Source organism: Aotus nancymaae, unplaced genomic scaffold, assembly GCF_030222135.1.
Source record: "Aotus nancymaae isolate 86718 unplaced genomic scaffold, 86718_ANA_hifiasm-v0.15.2.pri h1tg000049l, whole genome shotgun sequence".
In the NCBI taxonomy this organism is placed as follows: Eukaryota; Metazoa; Chordata; class Mammalia; order Primates; family Aotidae; genus Aotus; species Aotus nancymaae.
Window position 1 is genome coordinate 767,753 of NW_026988463.1, and position 18,779 is coordinate 786,531.

At 67.1% G+C, this 18,779-nt stretch overlaps 3 protein-coding genes across 5 annotated transcripts; 1 reads left to right on the forward strand and 2 right to left on the reverse strand.

The window, feature by feature from the left end:
• Window positions 1–3,582: 3,582 nt before the first annotated feature.
• On the reverse strand, window positions 3,583–5,216 carry RPUSD1 (RNA pseudouridine synthase domain containing 1). 3 transcript variants are annotated; one of them, XM_064362857.1, is made up of 5 exons: window positions 5,083–5,216; window positions 4,834–4,957; window positions 4,555–4,657; window positions 4,351–4,452; window positions 3,583–4,010 (listed from the first exon to the last, which is right to left on the reverse strand). In XM_064362857.1, the coding sequence occupies exons 1-5, from the start codon at window positions 5,214–5,216 to the stop codon at window positions 3,583–3,585; spliced, it is 891 nt and encodes a 296-aa protein (XP_064218927.1). The 3 variants fall into 3 exon arrangements, with proteins under 3 accessions (XP_064218927.1, XP_012324086.2, XP_021530695.2); XM_012468663.2 differs by having other exon boundaries at window positions 5,035–5,216; XM_021675020.2 differs by having other exon boundaries at window positions 4,546–4,657; window positions 5,035–5,216.
• An 889-nt stretch (window positions 5,217–6,105) lies between these two features.
• Window positions 6,106–16,201, forward strand: CHTF18 (chromosome transmission fidelity factor 18). The gene is made up of 22 exons (XM_021675018.2): window positions 6,106–6,196; window positions 6,384–6,578; window positions 6,661–6,811; window positions 6,980–7,148; window positions 8,640–8,732; window positions 8,816–8,868; window positions 9,001–9,142; window positions 9,596–9,805; window positions 10,268–10,365; window positions 10,629–10,752; window positions 10,831–10,982; window positions 11,083–11,176; window positions 11,334–11,432; window positions 11,512–11,642; window positions 12,363–12,510; window positions 13,303–13,527; window positions 13,641–13,790; window positions 13,899–14,029; window positions 14,637–14,781; window positions 14,881–15,012; window positions 15,869–15,926; window positions 16,006–16,201. Exons 1-22 carry the CDS (start codon window positions 6,106–6,108, stop codon window positions 16,140–16,142), a joined length of 2,928 nt encoding a protein of 975 aa, XP_021530693.2. The 3' UTR covers window positions 16,143–16,201.
• A 340-nt stretch (window positions 16,202–16,541) lies between these two features.
• GNG13 (G protein subunit gamma 13) lies at window positions 16,542–18,524 on the reverse strand. Its single transcript, XM_021675015.2, has 3 exons — window positions 18,471–18,524; window positions 16,864–16,995; window positions 16,542–16,703 (listed from the first exon to the last, which is right to left on the reverse strand). The coding sequence occupies exons 2-3, from the start codon at window positions 16,959–16,961 to the stop codon at window positions 16,598–16,600; spliced, it is 204 nt and encodes a 67-aa protein (XP_021530690.1). The 5' UTR covers window positions 16,962–16,995; window positions 18,471–18,524; the 3' UTR covers window positions 16,542–16,597.
• Window positions 18,525–18,779: the final 255 nt, after the last annotated feature.

Below are 18,779 nucleotides of genomic sequence, written 5' to 3' on the forward strand. Positions count from 1 at the left end.
CCTGGCTGAGACGTCCCGGGGCAGGTAGGCACTGGGGCCACGGGCAGTGGGTCCAGGACTAGCTGGAGAGGTGAGACGCAGGCTGGCCCCACTGCGCCTCCCACCCCCTGGGCTGCAGAGACGTGGGGGTGCAGTCCAGGCTCCCAGGGGCGGCCGGGCCAGAGCCGTGGCTCTCCCACCTTCGAGGGAAAAGGAGCCCATAAACAGCAAAAGGCAGCGGCGGGGAGTGGAGCCGGGGAAACCCTGGGGCCCACGGGCTGCGGCGTCTCCAATGAGCAGATCTCCCGAAAACAGCGAGTCCCCCAGGCAGCCTGGTGCAGCCCGGCTTCGTCCCCACACCCAGCGGCCCTGGCAGCGCCCTGTCTCTCTCTGGGCCCTAGGTGACCGGGTCTGTCGCTGACATCTGGCCCCCAGTGGCAGCTAGGGTCACTCAGCCCCGCTGGAAATGGAAGCGGCAAGACCAGAGGCCCAGGAGGAGTCGGGGTCCCGGTACTGCTGTGGGCCACTGCCTCCTCCTGGGCACCGCCTCATGGCTTTTGGGCACCTCTGGGCCTCCTGACTGTGGCCCAAGAGGGAGACAGGGAAGCTGCCCCATGCAGAGGCAGATACAGGGGCTCAGGCCCAGCCATGTGTCTGGACTGCCCCGTGGGTTGGCTGGTGGTGGCTCCCGTCCACCTTCCTCACCTGAGCAGAAACCCTGGCTGCGGCGGAGGAGGTGCTGCCGGGGCGGTGGGGCGGCTGCCTCTGGCAGGGAGTTGCAGACTAGGTGCTCCAGATGCAATCCCAGCCCGCCAAGCGCGTCAGCCGCTGCCGCTCATCGCCCGGGTGCAGACGATGTGCGGGGTGGGGGTGCCGGCGTCCCTGCTCACGTCTATGCCTGACCTGCAGGAGGTGTGAGACTGCCCTGCCCCGCCCAGCCCCAGTCCCACGGTGACATCCGCCAGGCAGTCCCGTGGGGGAGGCCTGGGCTGTGCCAGGCGATGCACCATGTCAGCCTCTGGGGGCCTCAGGCACAGCGGGTACCTGCTCCCTTCCCTGAGTGGAGGCTGAGCTCACAGCTGGCAGCTGCGCAGCTCACACCCCTCCCTACCCGCTGGGGCCCTGATCTGTGGCGTCTGCACCGCAGGGGTCGTGTTGTGCACCTGCATCTGAGTCCACCACGTTTGCTGGTGCTCGTGTGCGCACAGGGGCATGTGCGTCAGCACCTCGCCCTCCTGGACTGGGTGCCTGGAGCATGGACACAGATACGCCACGTGTCCCTCTGCAGGGATGTCAGGCACATGGTGACGGCTGTGGCCATTCCACGTGTGCGCCCACGTGTGCACTGTAGGGCTGCACTAGGCAGGCCATGGCGGGAGGAGACAGGAGGGACTTCCCAGCCCGCCTGCAGGGCGCCTCCCCCGACCAGGACAGGGTGCTGGCTGCTCCCCGCTGAGCCCAGCCTGGCCCACCTACCCCAGCTCTTATCTTGGGAGGGGCTCAGCCCCTGCTTGGCAGCCCTGGGCCTGCAGCTCAGGTCAGCTGTGGCATGACCACCCCCAGCACCCACAAGCCAGTCCCACGGCCAAGCTGAGACTTGACCCTGATCCGGGTATTGGGGGGCTGACAGCAGGGGGCAGGTGGGTGACCGCTCCCCAGGCTGCACAGGCCCACGGGAACCCAGGTGCCCCTTGGAGAACTGACAGCGAGGTGCAGGCACCATGAGGGGCGGCGCTCACGCCTGGCTTGTTCAGGAGGGTCTGGCTCAGCACCAGCCTCGAAGGCTCCTTGTCTGGCCATCAGCTGGGCCAGCCCAGCGGGACACAGCAGCACTGACAGCTGCAACCTGTCACAGAGAGGGGCAGTGAGGCCAGTGGCCCCCAGTCTAGAGGGTGGGGTCCCATGGGGCGGGGTGGGGAGACAGTCCCAGCCAGAGGGGGTAGGCGTGCCTGGCTCCGCCTTGGGCTGATTCACAGGAGGACCAGGAGGAAGCCAGGAGACAAGACAGCATGGGGGGTGGGGAGGCTGGGGATGGGGGCCGAGGGTGACTCTGTCCCGGAGCTGGCCATCGCGTGGCCTGGGAAGTGATGGGTATGCCGGCCGGGAGGCCTTCGCTGCTGCTGTCCGTTGGGGTCGCCCAACTGGTGCTACTTGAAGCTCATGTGGCCTCTACGGACCTGCTCCAGCCCCTCCCTTTACGGACAAGGAAACTGAGGCACGGGGAGCAGCAGCAGTGAGCCCAGGGCCTGTAGGCTACATCTCTGCTCAGAGTCCTGGTGGGTAGCTGCCTCAGGTGCAGGCTCTGCTGCCGCCACTGCTGGGGTCCTAACCAGGGTTTCAGGGCTGGCCCCGGAGCTGAACAGTGGCAGGCAGGGGCCAGGCAGACCTCAGACCAGTGCTGGGCACGGGACTCCCCTCCCGCAGAGCTCTGACAGTCGGGGGCCCAGGCCTGAGCTGACATGCAGGCGTGGGCTCCACGAGGGTCCCTGGGTTGCCGCAGCCAGGTGCTCCTGCGGTTCTGCTTGTGGGAGCTGGGGGTCGTCTAGGGCCTGCCCCAGGGTCTGTGCCCAGGCCAAGGCTGTAGGGTGCTTGCTGTATGGGGGAGGGGCCGATGGCAGCCAGGACCACTGCGTCTCTCCCAGGTCCTGCTGGGTGGCCTCAGGGCAGGGATGTGCAGGAAGGAGGCTAGAAAGGATTTGGGGAGCCAGACCTGTCCCTTGGAACCCCCGGTTTGGACACATTCACGGTCACCCTTGGGGCCAGTCACTGAGCATTTATTTGCAGTTCCTGGAACCCCACTGCAGCCAGGGGCCGGGGCTGAGCATGGGTTGCAGAGAAGGTGGGACTGGCAGGCCCACGGAGGCAGAGTGGCAACGCACGGCTGTGTGGGAGCCAGGCGGGGGGTGACACGGCAGGGACTGCAGCTGGGGCCTGGGAGACCGTGCAGCAAGGGCGGGGCTCACGGTGGATATAAGGACAGGCGTGTGTGGCAGGGCCTCGGCCATGGCCCCCGACCAACCCCTGTGCACCAAGCACCACCCTAAGCTCAGAGTCCGGGTGGACCCCAGCCCAGCGGGGAGTGTTGGGTTTCGGGAGGCGGCGGCTGAGGGCGAGAGGTTCTGCACAGAGCGGTGAGGGGCAGCCAGGTGAGACCAGAACGGCCCTTCCCAGCCCCTCCAGTGGGTAGCTTGGGGCCAGTAGCTGACTGGGCCCAGGAGGGGCCCACCCCGGAGGCAAAAACTAGCCCAAAACCCGGCACTTCCTCTTCTGGGAGTGACCTTGAGCCCATAAAACAGACGCCCTGGGGGTGAAGCTTGGGAGCTGGAAGCTGTTCCAGGAGGTGGGAGCAGACTTGGGGTCTCTCCTGGGGCACGTGCGGAGGGAGGTCCTCGGATTCCCCATCAGCCCCACAGTCTCAGTGCCCTATCTTTGCCGGCGACCAGGGATGCCTGGCGCCCCCTGCTGGCCCCTCCTCAGTCCTTCCCCGCAGGCCTGGCCTGTTCAGCCCAGTGGGTCCCGAGTTCCCTGGCACCTCCAGGCCCCAGAGCCGGTGACCACACACTCACTGGCCCATCCCCCACCCCTGCCCCAGCCCCACGGCTCTCAGCTGTCCGGCTCCAACGTCCACTCCGACAGCCACTGTAGGCAGGAGGCTCGCTGTGTCTCGGTCTCGGGGGGCTTGGTGGGGGGTGGCGGGGGCCGGCCGGGCCCAGGCAGGAGCGCGGAGGGGCTGCCTGGCCCGGGAGCCCCATCCTCGGGGTCAGGGTCAGGGGTGGCCCGTAAGGCCTGCACCAGCTGGTCCAGCGGCTGCAGGAGGGTGTGGGGGCTCCAGCAGGCGTCCATGGAGGGCAGGAAGGGGTCGGGCGTGCAGGCCTCCACGCACTCGCCGTCCGTGGGAATGCGAAGGTAGAAGGCGTGCAGCATCATTCGGAACGGCCGGTCCTCCCGGCCCGAGGGCTCTCCGTAGGTCAGGTCGCCCACCACGGGGTGGCCCAGAGCACTGCAGTGCACACGCAGCTGGTGCGTCCGACCTGTGGGGAGAGCAGTGCCGGTCAGCTGGGGGCAGGAGCCACCCCTCGGGGTGGAGCTCTCCCTGTCCCCTGCCGTGGGCGGGATGGCAGTGTTCCAGACAGATGACTAGGGTGGCGCTCGGTCCAGGAGGATCCAGGCCAGCCAGACCCCCCAGCACTGTCAGGAGCCAGCAGGGAGCCCGTGTCAGGTAAGAGGCTGAGGCTGCAGGGCGTGGAGCTGTGAGCAGGGATGCCTACTGCCAACTCTGACTTGAGCCTTAGCGTGACTCGACACAGGCTACGTGGGCTTGTGTCTGTTTCCCTTCTGTCACCATCAGGACACCACCCGCCCCAGACACACCTGTGAGCGGCTTCAGCAGCACTTTGGAGACGGGATCGCCTGCGTACAGCCCGTGCTCCAGAACTACCAGCTCCGTCAGGCTTGGCTTTGGGTTCTCACAACCTGGGGTGTGCAAAAGGCAGGCGTGCAGTCAGCGGGGCCAGCCCAGGGCCCAGGCCCACCCCAACCCGCGATGCCCACCCGCTCGGTCCCTGCCTGCCGCACCCTGTGTGCCCTCGATGCACATGGTGTGGGCCCGGCCTTCTGTGCTGTTCCTGCCGATGGCATGGCTGATGGTCACCCGGCTCTCCTGGATGTGCCCCCGAAGCTGCAGGGTGGGGGCGGATCACACGCAGTTCACGGGACAGCCCGCCACTACAGGGGAGCCCACCTAACACCAGGCGGCCATGTAGCGTGCAGTGGGATGCTCTGAGCCAGGGCCTGCCCAACTGCGCTGGGAGGCCTGAGTCCCCGCGCCCTGCCTCCGGACTGACCAGGTCTTACCAGTGCCAGGTAAGCCTTGGTCACGCGCCGCTCCTTGAAGCACCTGTATGCGCTGCCGGCGGCTGCCTTGTTCAGGGCCACGCACAGCGCCCCGCTGGTGGAGAAGTCCAGCTGGTGGCAGAACCTGGGGTGGGACAGAGTCCAGCGTCTGAGCCGCTTCCCTCCACAGACGCTACGGTGGGGCTCCGGCCACCTGCATACCTGAATCCATAGCAGGTGCCAGGGTCCGCCAGCTCCGGGAAGCGGTGCCGCAGCTGCTTCTGCAGGGTCAGGGTCTCCCGCCACGTCTTGCTGTCAATGCGAAGGTCCCAGTGCTTGTTCACCACCAGGAAATCGTGGCTCCGGTACACGATGGACAGGTTCTCCACGCTGCCCGGCTCCATGGCGGGCCTGCTGAGCCACGCGTGGGTGGGTGTGCCGTGAGCACGTGGGAGGCGCCCATCCCACAAACGTCCCCGCCCCCCGGGCTCCGGCGCAAAGCCACGGAGCAAGGCGCGCAGACCTACTGTGCACCTGCGCCCACTGCCCACAGTGAGGCCGGGGGGTCAGCCTGCTCGGGACCGACCAGAGGGGCCCTGCCTGACCCAGGCCCGGAGAAACAGCCGTTCCGAGCCCGCCCCGCAGAGCCTCCCCCATAGACCCTCCTCTCCAGGGAACGCACGTGACGGCCTCTGCCCGACGGCAGGGGCGGGGAAGGGCTACAGCAATCCTGGGGCCAAGCAACCAGGTCAGCCCGGGGCGCGGGGCAGGGCTGGGGCCTCCTCGCTCCCCGCAGCCCGCGAAGACACGCGCCCCGCACAGGCCCGGTGTGCGGGCAAACCCCAGCTCCGAGCCCCTCCTGCGCCCCCGCCCACGCCAAGGCCGACCTGCTGCGGGGCCGCGCCGTCCAAGCCCCCGATGCCGTGCCCGGCGCCGGCTCCAGCCCTGCGCCCGCGCGCTCCAGACCCGCGGATCCCCGATCCGCCGCTCCGGACGCCCAGCAGCGCCCCCGCCCTGCCCCGCTGGGCGCGCAGCCCCGCCCCCGACCCGCCTCCGCCGCGGAAGGGCGGCTGCGCCGGCCAATGGCGAACTCCCCAGGGCCAGCCGCGGCGAGTAGGGCTCAGGAACTCGCCCCGCCCACCACGCGCTCAGCCCCGCCCCCGCCCCGCCTACCAATGGCGAGCTCCGTTGGGCACGCCGGCCGCTGATTGGCGGCGCTCGGCACGCTCGGGGCGGGCGGCGCGCGGCGGCGGCGCGGGAGATTCGGAGCAGGAGCCGCGTCTGGCGGACGGCATGGAGGGCTACGAGCAGGAGCTGTGCGGCGTGGAGGATGACTTCCACAGCCAGTTCGCGGCCGAGCTGGAGGTGCTGGCCGAGCTGGAAGGTGGGGCGCGGCCCCCGTCAGGTTCGGCTCCCCGGAGGCGGCGAGGCCGCGCAGCCCGGGGCCGGAAGCCGGGGCGGAGGCCACCTCGGGAGGGCGGGCCGGGGGCCGGGGGCCGGGGGCGCTTCCTCGCCGCCGCTGGCGGGATCTGCTGTCCCGGGCGGCCGCCGAGAACCTCCTCTCCCAGCAGGGGCGTCGACTCCATCGCCCTCCGGGGTCCCCCCGCCCCCTGCGGGCCGGCGCCCGCGGACGTTCGAGGAGGCCCTCGCCGGAGGGGACGCGGCCTCCCGCCCCGCCCCAGCCGCCTCTCCGGGCAGCAGCCGGCGCCGCGCCAGGAAGAGGCAGGTGGACGCGGACCCGCAGCCGGCCGGCTCCCCGCCCCGCAGTAGGTCCCGGCGTTGCCCCAGGGCCCCGGGGTGGGCGCGAGGCTGGCCAGGCCGCTGGTTCCTTGCCTGTGTCTCTCGCAGCCCCCAAGATCAAATGGCCCAGGCTGCAGGTGGTCAAGAGGCTGAACTTCAGGTCGGAGGCGTTGGAGGGGCCGCCGCCACCCGACACCCCAGCGAGGGACATCACCCCTCCGCCTAGCCCTGAGAACCTCGCCGAGCTGTGGGGCCATGGGTGTGTGGCACCCCATTTGTCTTGTGGGACTCAGATGGAGCCGTCCTGATTCCTGGAAGAGGCTTGGGGAATGGGGAGGGTTCCGTGGCTCAGGGTGGCATCGGACACCTGTGTCCACCGGTGACCCGAGGCTTGAGTTTCTGCCACTGATCCCTGGTCTCTCCCCAGAGCCTCAGATGCTGCTGCCGACGTGGATCTCACACAGGCCTCAGCAGCCCCCCGAAATCCTGTGCTGAGACGGCCCCCCATCTTGGAGGACTATGTCCACGTGACATCCACGGAGGGCGTCCGGGCCTTTCTGGTGCTGCGTGCTGACCCCATGGGCACAGGGGTGCAGGTGGGTGCAGTGACACGTCCGTGGCCTGGGGCTGCCGGTGGCTGTGGCCTTCTTGCATGGTGGATGGGCCGGTGCTGCTCAGGAAAGGGTCCTGGGAGCCCTCACCTGTGCCGTTTGCTTAAAGCGGGTCCTGTGCACACCGCCAGGGGTTGCAGAGGGGCAGGCTGCTTCATGGGGTGCTGCAGGGTCCAGCCCCACAGGGTCTAGTGGGTGTTCTTTTGTGTGCGGAGACAACGGATGGTAGAAAAGAGAGATGCAAGATGCAGAGACAAGAGGGAAACTCAGCTGGGTTGGGGGCCACTGCTGCCAAGGCGCGGAGTCCAGCAGCGGCCCCGAATGCCTGGACGCTGGTATTTATTGTCCGCGAGGCAGGGGGCAGGGTAGGGAGAGTGAATTATCTGACGTGATTGCTACGGGTCAAGCAAATCACGTTCTTACAATACGGGGGGCCCCATGGGTGCTGTGCAGAGGGTCCCTTCCTCTCAGCTAGCCGGTGCAAGAAGGGAGGCACATGGATCAGTTTCTGTGCACTTTTCAGAGAGATCAAAGGCTTTTTAGGATTCCTGTATTCCTGCTTCTCACAGCTTCTAAGAATTTACAAGGGAGCATGGGGTGGGAAGGTGGAACATGAAGGTGGACAAGGATGCTGACCACGGGAGCACAGCACCAGGGAGAAGTGTTTAAGCCCCTGGATGTCTGCGGGCCGGCCTGGCTAGTGTCAGACCTTCCTCGAGCCGACAGAGCAGTTTTCTCTGAACTCCCCAGTGAGAGGGAAACTCCCCGTCATGGCCTGCTAATAACAGGCACCTTCCCAGGCGCTGGCGCTGCCGCAAGGCTCTCACTCTCGCCTCCTGATCGCTTCTCACGATGTCCCTTCAGTTCTTAATTATATTTCACCCGATTACGTCTGTTTTATAGGACTAAAAACATTCTTACAGCAAATCAAACATTGATAGAGAATAGTGATGTAATAAGATTGATCATGTAATTGAACCTAGTACCTCTCTGGTGTCATTTCTATAACTAAGTCATCATTTATTATGCTATAACTGATCAGTAAGTTTGGTGTGTTGCTACGTCTGAGTAATCATTTCTTATGCTGGGACAGATTGTGCCTTCAGTGTCTTGCTGTGGCACCTGGGCAACTCTCTTCCCATAGGGTGCAGTCTTAGAGGACGTAGCCTCCCTACCCCAGGCTGCTGTCCAGCCTGTTTGCGTGGCCTGGGGGTGGAGAGGGCCTCCTCCCCGCTTCCCCCTCCCACGTTTGCCCTCCCTTTCCTCCTGCCTGGTGAAGCTGCCCCTCGTTTCCCCTCTGTAGGTGCCCCATCTGGGTGGCTTCCTTCCTTTGGCTCCGCTGCCCAGTCTCCCAGCCCCCACTGGCCAGCTTACTGGGGTTGTCCCACCTGGGTCCCTGAGCACTGATGGGGGCTGAGGTGAACCCCTTGACCTGGGAAGGCTCCACAGGCAACTGTGTCCCTCCCTTACCCACAGAGTCCTCTCCTCCACGTCCCATGGCGAGGCGGTGGCCAGCTGGATCTGTTGGGTGTGTCCTTCTCATCCCTGAAGGAGGAGGTCGACAGCGAGGTCGGGGTGAGGGTTTGCTGGGGAGGTGGAGGGGGGTGCTGGGGCCGCCTGAGCCCTCCTGATCCCAGCCTGTGTTTGCACAGCGGCGGCAGCGGCTGCTCCAGGAGGCCCAGCAGCTCTCAGACACCCTGCACAGGTGACTCGGCCGGCCCTTCTGCCCCGGGGACGCTTTTGGGCTCTTGCATCAACTCCTAGCTCGTGTTTGTGGGGTGTGGGTCAGCATGGTTCCCTGTGAGGGGTTTGTGGCTCAGGACAGGCTTCTCTCCAGCCTCAGGTCAGGGGAGGAGGAGGCAGCGCAGCCTGTGGGGGCCCCCGAGGAGGAGCTGGCTGCCGGCCAAGACACCTCCCCACACTGCCTCTGGGTGGACGAGTTTGCACCCCGGCACTACACGGAGCTGCTCAGTGATGACGTGAGGTCTTGTTCTCGCTCAAGTGTGACTGGCTCCCTCTGTTCCCACGAGGGAAGAACCTGGGCCTGCTGGTCTTTGCACAGCCAGTTCGCTGGGCCTCAGGGATGGAGTGGGGACCCTGGTCTGCCCCCTGGAGCTGTAGGCTGGCAGCTGAGCACAGGGCTGTGTTAGCCGGGCCAGGGGTCCAGGTAGTCCCCGGATCCAAGTCTCCGTCCCCTTTCCCACCTTCACAGCAGCCCACACTGCGGTGCCCCTGGGGAGGGCAGGGGCCTCCCAGATGGGTTGGGGACGGAGCCCCTGGGGTGAGCCTCTCGGTCACTCACCTGCAGGGAGATGGGGGTGGCCATTCATCCTGAGGTTGGGTGTCCCATTGTAGTCCTGGGGCTCACAGTGGCAGGCTTGACTCCCCGTGCCTGGAGGCAGTTCCCTCAGGCTGTGCGTCCGCTCCCTCAGTTCACCAACCGCTGCCTGCTCAAGTGGCTGAAGCTGTGGGACCTGGTGGTGTTTGGCCACGAGAGGCCTGCCCGGAAGCCCAGGCCCAGTGTTGAGCCGGCCCGGGCCAGCAAGGAGGCCACAGCCCCGGGCAAGTGGAAGAGCCACGAGCAGGTGCTGGAGGAGATGCTGGAGGCCGGACTGGACCCGAGCCAGCGGCCGCGGCACAAGGTGAGCCCCGCCGGCCGTGTGCCAGCACCAAGCCTGAGGCTGTGCACTTGGTGACCGGCACCCTCGCCTCCGGGTTCTAAAAGGCTGTTTCTAGGAGGCTGGGTGTGGTGACTTGAGGGTCTTGGCGTGAAACACCATTAGTACCAGTTAGAACTGGAATCTGTTTCAGTGACAGCTCGGGGGAGGTCAGTGCCGCTGAAGGGCTCTGCATCTGGCCAGGCTGATCTAGGTGGACGGGTGGTTTCTGGGCGCTGGACACGTGGGTACCAGCTGTGTCTGCACAAACCTTACTCTGCACGGGGTTTTTTCTGTTGCCTTCTTGGTGCGTGAACGTGGCCAGTTTTGTTGTTTGTGGGGTGGGGAGCGCCCAGCCTGTGGGGCACACGTTGCCGCCCCTGGCTGCTGGCCGGGCGTGTCCTGTGGGTGCGGGGCACACCATGTCTCTGTCTCCCTGGGCTGCAGGTGGCGCTGCTGTGTGGGCCCCCGGGGCTGGGGAAGACCACGCTGGCACACGTGATTGCGCGGCACGCGGGGTACTCTGTGGTGGAGATGAACGCCAGGTGGGTGGCTCTCACGTCCGTCCTGGTGTGTTTCAGTGCTGTCTGTGGAGCTGAGACCAGGGGTGGATGCTCCTGACGCTCCTGTCTTGAGGGTAGGGGTGGCCTGGGCCTGTGGGCTGGGGAAATGTGTCCTTCCTTGGGATTCACGGGGTCACCGCAGCCACGTCACATGGCAGCCTCAGTGTAGGGACCGCAGCCCTGGTATCGCGAGGCTACCCTGCCTGGGACACTGGCTGCCCTGATCCCGGACCTCACCGTTCCAGTGACGACCGTAGCCCGGAGATCTTCCGCACACGCATCGAGGCGGCGACGCAGATGGAGTCGGTGCTGGGTGCTAGCGGGAAGCCTAACTGCCTGGTCATCGATGAGATCGATGGGGCCCCCATGGTGGGCTCCCTGATGCCTGGGTGGGAGGGTGGGCGGGCACCGGCGCCTAGGCTCACTGTCTGCTTCACCTCCCCCAAGGCTGCCATCAGTGTCCTCCTGAGCGTCCTGAACCGCAAGGGCCCGCAGGAGGTGGAGCTCCGGGGCCAGGCTGTGCCTTTGAGTGGTGGCCGGCGGCGCCGGGCAGAGGGGGGGCTCCTGATGAGGCCCATTATCTGCATTTGCAATGACCAGTGAGTGTGTGGGTGGGTGCTGCCGTCAGGAGAGGCGCCCGTGCCGTGCCCCGGGCTGTGGTGCCCACCCTGGGTCCCTGGCCCTGCTGTCTCTCCTCAGGTTTGCACCGTCCCTGCGGCAGCTGAAGCAGCAGGCCTTCCTGCTACACTTCCCGCCGACTCTGCCCTCCAGGCTGGTGCAGCGTCTCCAGGAGGTCAGTGGGGCCCAGGGGGCCGCTCAGCTGACGCAGGGTTGGGGGCATGGCCTCGTCTTAGCCCTGGTTTCCCTGCCCCCCTCCCTGTGGAGCCCCCCGGTAACCCCGGCAGGGTGGGGCATACGATGGGACCCTCCACAGCCTACTTCTCCCTCAGGTCTCCTTGCGGCGGGGCCTGAGGGCCGACCCTGGGGTGCTGGCCGCCCTCTGCGAGAAAACGGACAATGACATTCGGGCCTGCATCAACACCCTGCAGGTGGGGTGTGGGCAGGCGCTGTGTGGGGCGGGAAGGGGTCGGGAGTTGGCTGCCTTTCATGCTTCCCCCACTTGTCCAGTTCTTGCACAGCCGGGGCCAGCGGGAGCTGAGCGTGCGGGACGTGCGGGCCACACGCGTGGGCCTCAAGGACCAGCGCAGAGGGCTCTTCTCAGTGTGGCAGGAGGTCTTCCAGCTGCCTCGAGCCCAGAGGTAGGCGGCACGGCCTTGGCTCACACAGCCATGGTGCCTGGACCCCAGGATGCTGGCCCTCCGTGCAGACCAGCACAACCGAATCGCGGACTCCGTGTCCTGAGCGCGTGGCTGCCTGCCAGCCTCCAGGGCCCTCCTGGCCTTTCCGTGGCTTGTTCTCGTCACTCAGCCTTGGTGGCTCAGCCACGGAAGCCACCAGGGCCCCTGTGGGAAGGACGCCCGATTCAGTGGGGCCCCCGGGGCACCCCTTGGCTCGGCTTCCGCCTCTGGCCCAGCTGCACCCTCAGATTTGCCACATTCGGCCTGGGCTGTGGTCTCCGTGCTCCTGCCTGCACATACCGCGAGGCCTCCTGTGGGTGGGAGCAGCCAGCAGGTCTCTGTGTGGCCTGCTGCGGGGCCCCAGGGGCTGCTGTCTGGTTGTGCCTCGGGGCATGAGAGGTGCCAGCCTGGGGCTGCAGGACGTGCTGCTCCTGGCCCGGACCCCGGGGTTGGGGGGGGCGTTACCCTGGGGTCTCCTGGACCCAGAGGATCAGGACAGGGCCCCTCCTCACGTTTAGGGAGGTTTTCAGGGGGTTAAGGGCAGTTGTGTCCCCAGCTGTCTCCACGTGAGCGAGGGAGCAAGGGCCCTGCTGAGAAGCGTGGAGTGGGGGTGCCTCTGGGAGCCATGGGGCTGCCTCCGCTTGCACACGGGCCCGTCCAGCTTCAGCCCCCCGTCTGCAGGCGCCGTGTGGGCCAGGACCCTGCCCTGCCTGCCGACACGCTCCTGCTGGGTGACGGGGACGCGGGCTCCGTGACCTCGGCCTCGCAGCGCTTCTACCACGTTCTGCACGCGGCTGCCTCTGCGGGCGAGCACGAGAAGGTGGTCCAGGTACCTGCCCTCCACCAAAATCCCTGCCGGCCCTCCGTGAGGATGGGGAGATGCTTTGGGGTGCTGAGAGAGAGAGGCAGGCGTCGGGAGGTGGGGCACCAGGAGGCGTCTGAGGTGGGGAGCCGGAGCCCGGAGGAGGGGAGGGCTGCAGGGTATGGTCCCTCGGCAGGCAAGGAGGGAGGGAGCGGGCATCTGACTGGGGAGGGTGCAGTGGAGGCTGCTTGGGACTCAGCCAGTTGGGGTGGAGCCTCTGCCTGACCGCCTGGCTTGGGGCTGTGAGGGGCTGGCACGTGGGGCTTGGCCTGAGCAAGCGGCAGAGGTCTCCCTGCTGCCCTGCCCCCGGGAGTCCCTGGCTAAGCTACCTACCAACTCTAAGCGGCTTTGGATTAGCAACTGGGGGTCCACAAGCAATCCTTAAATCGGTGGTGTAGAGAGGTGGTGTAGGGGCGGTGTGGAGCCGTAGAATGGGGGGGCTCCATGCCCTGGATTCTGGTGGGTGGAGCTTCCTCAGTCGGTCTAAGGCGGGGCTGAGTGAGGCTGGACCCCTTTGGCTCCTGGAGGCCACCTGGTGGGCGGTTAAACCCCCTCAGCCTCTGTCAAGCTGGAGTGGGGATGCTCAGGGTGGACCCTCACCCAACTCCTGGGCCCTGCGGCTCCTCACTGGTGTGTGCTGCTGCCCCAGACACCTGGCCTCATGGGGCAGGCGGGAGGTGGGGGGCTGCGGTGGTACACCTTCCCTGGGGTGGGCAGCGGTGTGAGGGGCAGGAGCTCAGGGTTGCTGGCCGCCTGCAGGGCCTGTTTGACAACTTCCTGCGCCTGCGACTGCGAGACTCCAGCCTGGGCGCTGTGTGCACGGCCCTCGACTGGCTGGCCTTTGACGACCTGCTGGCATGGGCTGCCCACCACAGCCAGAGCTTCCAGCTGCTGCGCTACCCACCTTTCCTGCCCGTGGCCTTCCACGTGCTGTTCGCCTCCAGCCACACGCCCAGGATCACCTTCCCCAGCAGCCAGCAGGAGGTGTGCCCACCCCAGTCCCCTGTGCCATCCGTCCGTGTGGCTGCTCCCCTCCCGTTTCCCCACCTGGCCTGGGAGGCCCCCGTGACCAGGCCTTGGGTCACCCACTGCCCCAGGCCCAGAACCGGATGAGCCAGATGAGGAACCTGATCCAGACGCTGGTGTCCGGCATCGTGCCAGCCACGCGCAGCCGGGTCACGCCCCAGGCCCTGCTCCTGGACGCCCTCTGCCTGCTCTTGGACATTCTCGCACCCAAGCTGCGCCCTGTGAGTGTCCTTTTCGGGGTGGGGGACTCCCCACCTGCTGCTCCCCCACCCCAGGTGAGCACACAGCAGTACAGCCCGCTCAGCCCCCCGCCTGCTGCCCCCGCCCAGGTCAGCACGCAGCTGTACAGCGTCCGCGAGAAGCAGCAGCTGGCCGGCCTGGTGGGCACGATGCTCGCCTACAGCCTGACCTACCGCCAGGAGCGCACGCCCGACGGGCAGTACATCTACAGGCTTGAGCCGTGAGTCCCCCGGCGCCTGGCGTGGGGAACGGGGCGGTGCTCCAGGTGCCAAGGCCTGAGTGGGACCAGGAGTGTGAGAGCACGGTCATGGGAGGGTGTCTGAGGGTGGTGGGCCCAGCGCAGCCTTTGCTCAGATGTGACTGTGAGAGGCCGGGCACAGCCGTGGTACCAGAGTTCTGCTGCAGAGCTGCTCCCTGCCTTAGCGTCCCCATGTGGAGCCGGAGCCAGGCGGCCTTGAGAGTGCCTTGCTTCCTAAGGCTCCGAGTCCCACTGTGGGTTGGCCATGGGGTGGTGGGGCTGAGGCACAGGGCAGTGACCCCGGGGTCCTGCTGCTCCAGCGATGGGACCAGTATGCAGGACGCCGAGTCATTCTGTGAAACCCTCGGCAGGTTTCATCGTCATCCCGTGTACGCTTGCAGTTGGGGAAACTGAGGCTCCAAGTTGTTAAACCCAGCTGCTGCAGGGCTGGGGTGCAGTGGCGCCACGACTCAACCCCACATTCCTGCTCTGGTGTTGTGGCGTTTGGAGTTTGTGGTTGGAGTGCCCGGCGGGTCTCTGGCCCTGGGCCTGGCCCCACTGACTGGTGCCCTGGTGCCACCCTGAGCAGGAACGTGGAGGAGCTCTGCCGCTTCCCTGAGCTGCCTGCCCGCAAGCCCCTCACCTACCAGGCCAAGCAGCTCATTGCCCGAGAGATTGAGGTGGAGAAGATGCGGCGGGCAGAGGCTTCCGCCCGGGCAGGGAACAGCACCCAGGTGAGCCCACCCAGGTTCTGGAGCAGGTTGGCGTCTGGGCATGGACCATCCCCACTGTAGCCCTGTGTGGCCAACCCTGACAGTGCCTGCTCCCTGCAGGTGGACGGGAGCCCCCTGGGGCTCGAGGGTCTGCTGCGGGGCAGTGGGGAGACAGGGGTGCGGCGACCTGCCCCACGCAACCACGAGCAGCGGCTGGAGCACATCATGAGGCGCACGGCCCCAGAGGAGCAGGTGCAGGGAGGGGCAGCAGAGGGGCGGGGCCCGGGGCCCTTTGGAGGGTGGGGCTGGGGCTGGGGCAGCCATGGGGCGGGGCCAGGGTACCTTTGGGGGTGGGGCTAGGGCAGCTGTGTGGCGGGGCCAGGGTACCTTTGGGGGTGGGGTTGGGGCAGCTGTGGGTCCGGGCCAGGGTACCTTTGGGGGTGGGGCTCGGGCAGCCGTGGGGCGGGGCCAGGGTACCTTTGGGGGTGGGGTTGGGGCAGCCGTGGGTCCAGGCCAGGGTACCTTTGGGGGTGGGGCTGGGGCAGCCGTGGGTTTGGGCCAGGGTACCTTTGGGGGTGGGGCTGGGGCAGCCGTGGGTCCAGGCCAGGGTACCTTTGGGGGTGGGGCTTGGGCAGCCGTGGGGTGGGGCCAGGGTACCTTTGGAGGCGGGGCCGGGGTACCTTTGTGGGTGGGGCTGGGGCAGCCGTGGGGAGGGGCCGGGGTACCTTTCGGGGTGGGGCCAAATCAACTTTGGGTTGTTGGGGTGCGGTGAGCCACAGGAGGAGTCTGGCTTGGGGTGGGGCTGGCTCAGTGCCCTAAGTGGGGCTCTGAAGGTCCGGCTCCCCACTGTCGGGCACCACCAGGGTTCCACCCAGGCCTGTCTCCTGCCTGGGCAGAAGAGTGGCCCTATTGGCTTTCTGCCTGGTCCCTGTCTGAGGAGTAGATGGCAGTGAGGGGTCGGGGGTGCTGGCCTGGGCCAGGTTGGGAAAGGTGTCTCAGAGGCGCTCCGGACCCTCCTCCCTGGAAAGGCCCTCGGTCCTCCCATCGTGGGCAGGGGCCGCATAGGGTGTCTGTCCTACGGGGCTGACCAACCTCTCTTCCCCGTCAGCCTGAGAGGGACTTCTTCGGACGTGTGGTGGTCAGGAGCGTGGCAGCGCCGAGTGCAGGTGTGTGTGGGGGTTTGCAAGGTGGTGGGGGACCTGGGGTGCCGGGGTCCAGCTGAGGAGCAACGCTGTGGCCCCACAGGGGACACGGCCCCGGAGCAGGACTCAGCGGAGCGGCGCATGGGCACGGCGGTGGGCAGGAGCGAGGTCTGGTTCCGCTTCAACGAGGGCGTCTCCAATGCGGTGCGGCGCAGCCTGTACATCAGAGACTTGCTCTAGTTTGCTGCTTCCCTTAGTGCGGAGGGACGGAAACCCGGAAGCTCTTTATAAAGTCACATCTTTACAGACGGCAGTCACGCGCGAGTGGCGCGGGCTCGCGGGACGGTGGCAGTGGGCCGGGCAGAGCTCGCGGGACGGTGGGAGTGGGCCGGGCACGGACTCGCGGGACGGTGGGAGTGGGCCGGGCAGAGCTCGCGGGACGGTGGGAGTGGGCCGGGCACGGACTCGCGGGACGGGCAGAGCTCGCGGGACAGTGGCAGTGGGCCGGGCACGGGCTCGCGGGACGGTGGGAGTGGGCCGGGCAGAGCTCGCGGGACGGGCAGAGCTCGCGGGACAGTGGCAGTGGGCCGGGCACGGGCTCGCGGGACGGTGGGAGTGGGCCGGGCACGGGCTCGCGGGACGGTGGGAGTGGGCCGGACAGAGCTCAGGACGGTGGGGGTGGGCCGGGCGCGGGCTCACAGGATGGTGCACTTGCCCTTCTCCACCCACGGGTTGTTCTTCATCAGGTCGGGGTTCAGGAACGGGTCTTTGGGGATCCCATCCTCAATCCACTTCAGCAGCCTGTGGGTGGGCAGGTGGGCGGGCGGCAGGTGAAGGGTGGCACCTGGCCCCTGAGGGCCTCCTGCTGCACCTGCCCGTCGGCGCTGGTCTTGGCTATGGAAATGAGCGGCCGGCGCAGGGCAGGCAAACGCGAGGCAAATGAGGCGGGGGGGGCACTCACTCGGGGATGGTCTTGGAGGCCATCTCCCGCTGGTAGGACAGCTGGTACTTGAGGCTCTCCACCTCCTTCTTCATCTGCGGCACGTCCCACTCCTCCATGGCGTCGGGGGCTTCCGAAGCAGCCAGCCTGGGGCTGGAGAGCACAGAGGGAAGCCTTGGAACCAAGGCCACCAGCCAGCGGTCCCAACCCCCCAGCTGCTCCCTCCCCGCAGGCCTGAGCTGAGCCCCCCAGGATGAAGGGGGGAGAGTCCCCACCACTGCCTGGGCAAGTTCCCTGAGTCCTGCTCTCTCCACCCCGTCCTTCCCCAGGTCCACAGGTGTTGCTAGGGTGCAGGGCACAGGGCGTGTTCCCACGAGGCCCCAGTCCCCCCTCCCCCAGCGGGGTTAATTAACTGCAGGAGAAACTTTCCATCCTCAGCTACCCCCATCCCCCACACCTGACGAAGGTCCCTTGGAGACAACAGAATGGGTGCCCAGCATGGCAGGTCCCAGCTCCCACCCTCCCACTGAGGCCTTTGCAGGCTGACCACGGTGTGGGGTGGGCCAGGTCCACTGTGTGCCCACCTGTTTTGCACGTGCAGAGCTCAGCCCAGAGCCGGTGACTCCTGGGCAGGAAGGCTTTGCTGCAGTTTGCATTTTTGGCAGGTGGGGTGGGGTGGGCTGGGATGGGGTGTGTGCTCAGGGCCTTGGGGGCTCAGGCTACATGGCCTCAGTCTGGGACATGGGCTGTTGGTGGCCCCTGGGTCCCCAGTGTGTTTGGCAACCACACACAGGTCGCCTGCAGGCTTTCTGCTTGTGGCCAGCGTGGGAAAGCCACAGGTTGACACCTCTCAGAACTGCTGGAAGTTTGAGGCGACTGGGGGTGGGAAGCCCCCTGCCTCTCCCACCCCCAGCCCACTCCAGGGGCACAGGGAGTCTCACTCTGCCCCAACCCTGGCCCCAATCCCTGAGGTTAGGAGACGGGGCTGGCTTCCTCGACCTTGGGAGGGTGGGTAGGGGGCTGGTGCTGAGTTTGGGGGAGCTTTCCTCTGGCTGTCATGGATCTCCGGGCCCCCCATCCCTTCCGGGCCCCCCATCCCTTTGGTCTCACAGCTGCACCACCCACCTAGGGAGGGGCCCAAGGCCTGGCGCTGGTGGGATCCTGGTTGGTTAATTGGACAGACTGTCAGAAGCTGGGGGAGGGTCCGCCAGGAGCTGGGTGGGAGCCCAGGGAGTGGGTGGGGGCAGGTTTCTGGGGGAACGATTAGAGTCATGCAGAGGATTCCCTCCCACTGTGCGGGCCTTTCCTCGGAGACCCCCCCCCCCACAGCCACGTGGGTGTGGGGCCGGCTGCCAGGGGGTCCTTGACCAGCCCTACCTGCCAGCAGCTGCCGCCGCCAAGCCCAGCCGCCCGCCGCACGCACCCCGCGGACGCCCCCAGCCACAGCACTTGGCGGACACTGCGGGTGCGCACGGTGCTCAGACGGACCACGGCTCCCCCAAACCTCTTAAGCCGCCACCCCGCTCGCAGCACCACCCCGGAGTTAGGCTGAACCCAGGGGACTGACTGGAGCAAGCCAAGAGCCACGGGGCCCTCCCCAGCCCCAGGGGCCTGTTCGTTGGCCCTACCTTGAAAGGTGACAGCGTAGGGACACTGATGACAACGGCCAGCGACCGCGAGTGACAGCGAGGGCCAAGTGCTGTGCCGGGAGTCCGCCTGGCAGAGCCCCGGCCGGGCCCCGCCCCTCCTGCCACCTGGGCCCTGGCGCCGCCCCCACCCCCTCCTCAGGGCTGAGCTGACCCCAGAGACAGCCTGTGCTGCCGCCTCCCCAGGGCTCACCCAGCGCATGGACATGCAGCCGGGGGCCAGTGTGGGGTGGGTCCAGTTTCCCCGAGGGGCCAGCTTGGGCACCGGTGGAGCAGTCTCCTTCGACGTGG

Excerpts from the sequence above, each read along its gene's own strand:
- RPUSD1 (XM_021675020.2), bottom strand. The coding sequence starts at position 5,216 with ATGGAGCCGGGCAGCGTGGAGAACCTGTCCATCGTGTACCGGAGCCAC. Across the intron at positions 4,958-5,034 it reads GGCACCTGCTATGGATTCAG|GTTCTGCCACCAGCTGGACT; the intron begins GTATGCAGGTGG and ends GTCCCACCCCAG. Across the intron at positions 4,658-4,833 it reads CCAAGGCTTACCTGGCACTG|CTTCGGGGGCACATCCAGGA; the intron begins GTAAGACCTGGT and ends CCCACCCTGCAG.
- CHTF18 (XM_021675018.2), top strand. The coding sequence starts at position 6,106 with ATGGAGGGCTACGAGCAGGAGCTGTGCGGCGTGGAGGATGACTTCCAC. Across the intron at positions 10,983-11,082 it reads ATCTGCATTTGCAATGACCA|GTTTGCACCGTCCCTGCGGC; the intron begins GTGAGTGTGTGG and ends GTCTCTCCTCAG. Across the intron at positions 14,782-14,880 it reads GGGCAGGGAACAGCACCCAG|GTGGACGGGAGCCCCCTGGG; the intron begins GTGAGCCCACCC and ends TGCTCCCTGCAG.
- GNG13 (XM_021675015.2), bottom strand. The coding sequence starts at position 16,961 with ATGGAGGAGTGGGACGTGCCGCAGATGAAGAAGGAGGTGGAGAGCCTC. Across the intron at positions 16,704-16,863 it reads GCCTCCAAGACCATCCCCGA|GCTGCTGAAGTGGATTGAGG; the intron begins GTGAGTGCCCCC and ends GCCCACCCACAG.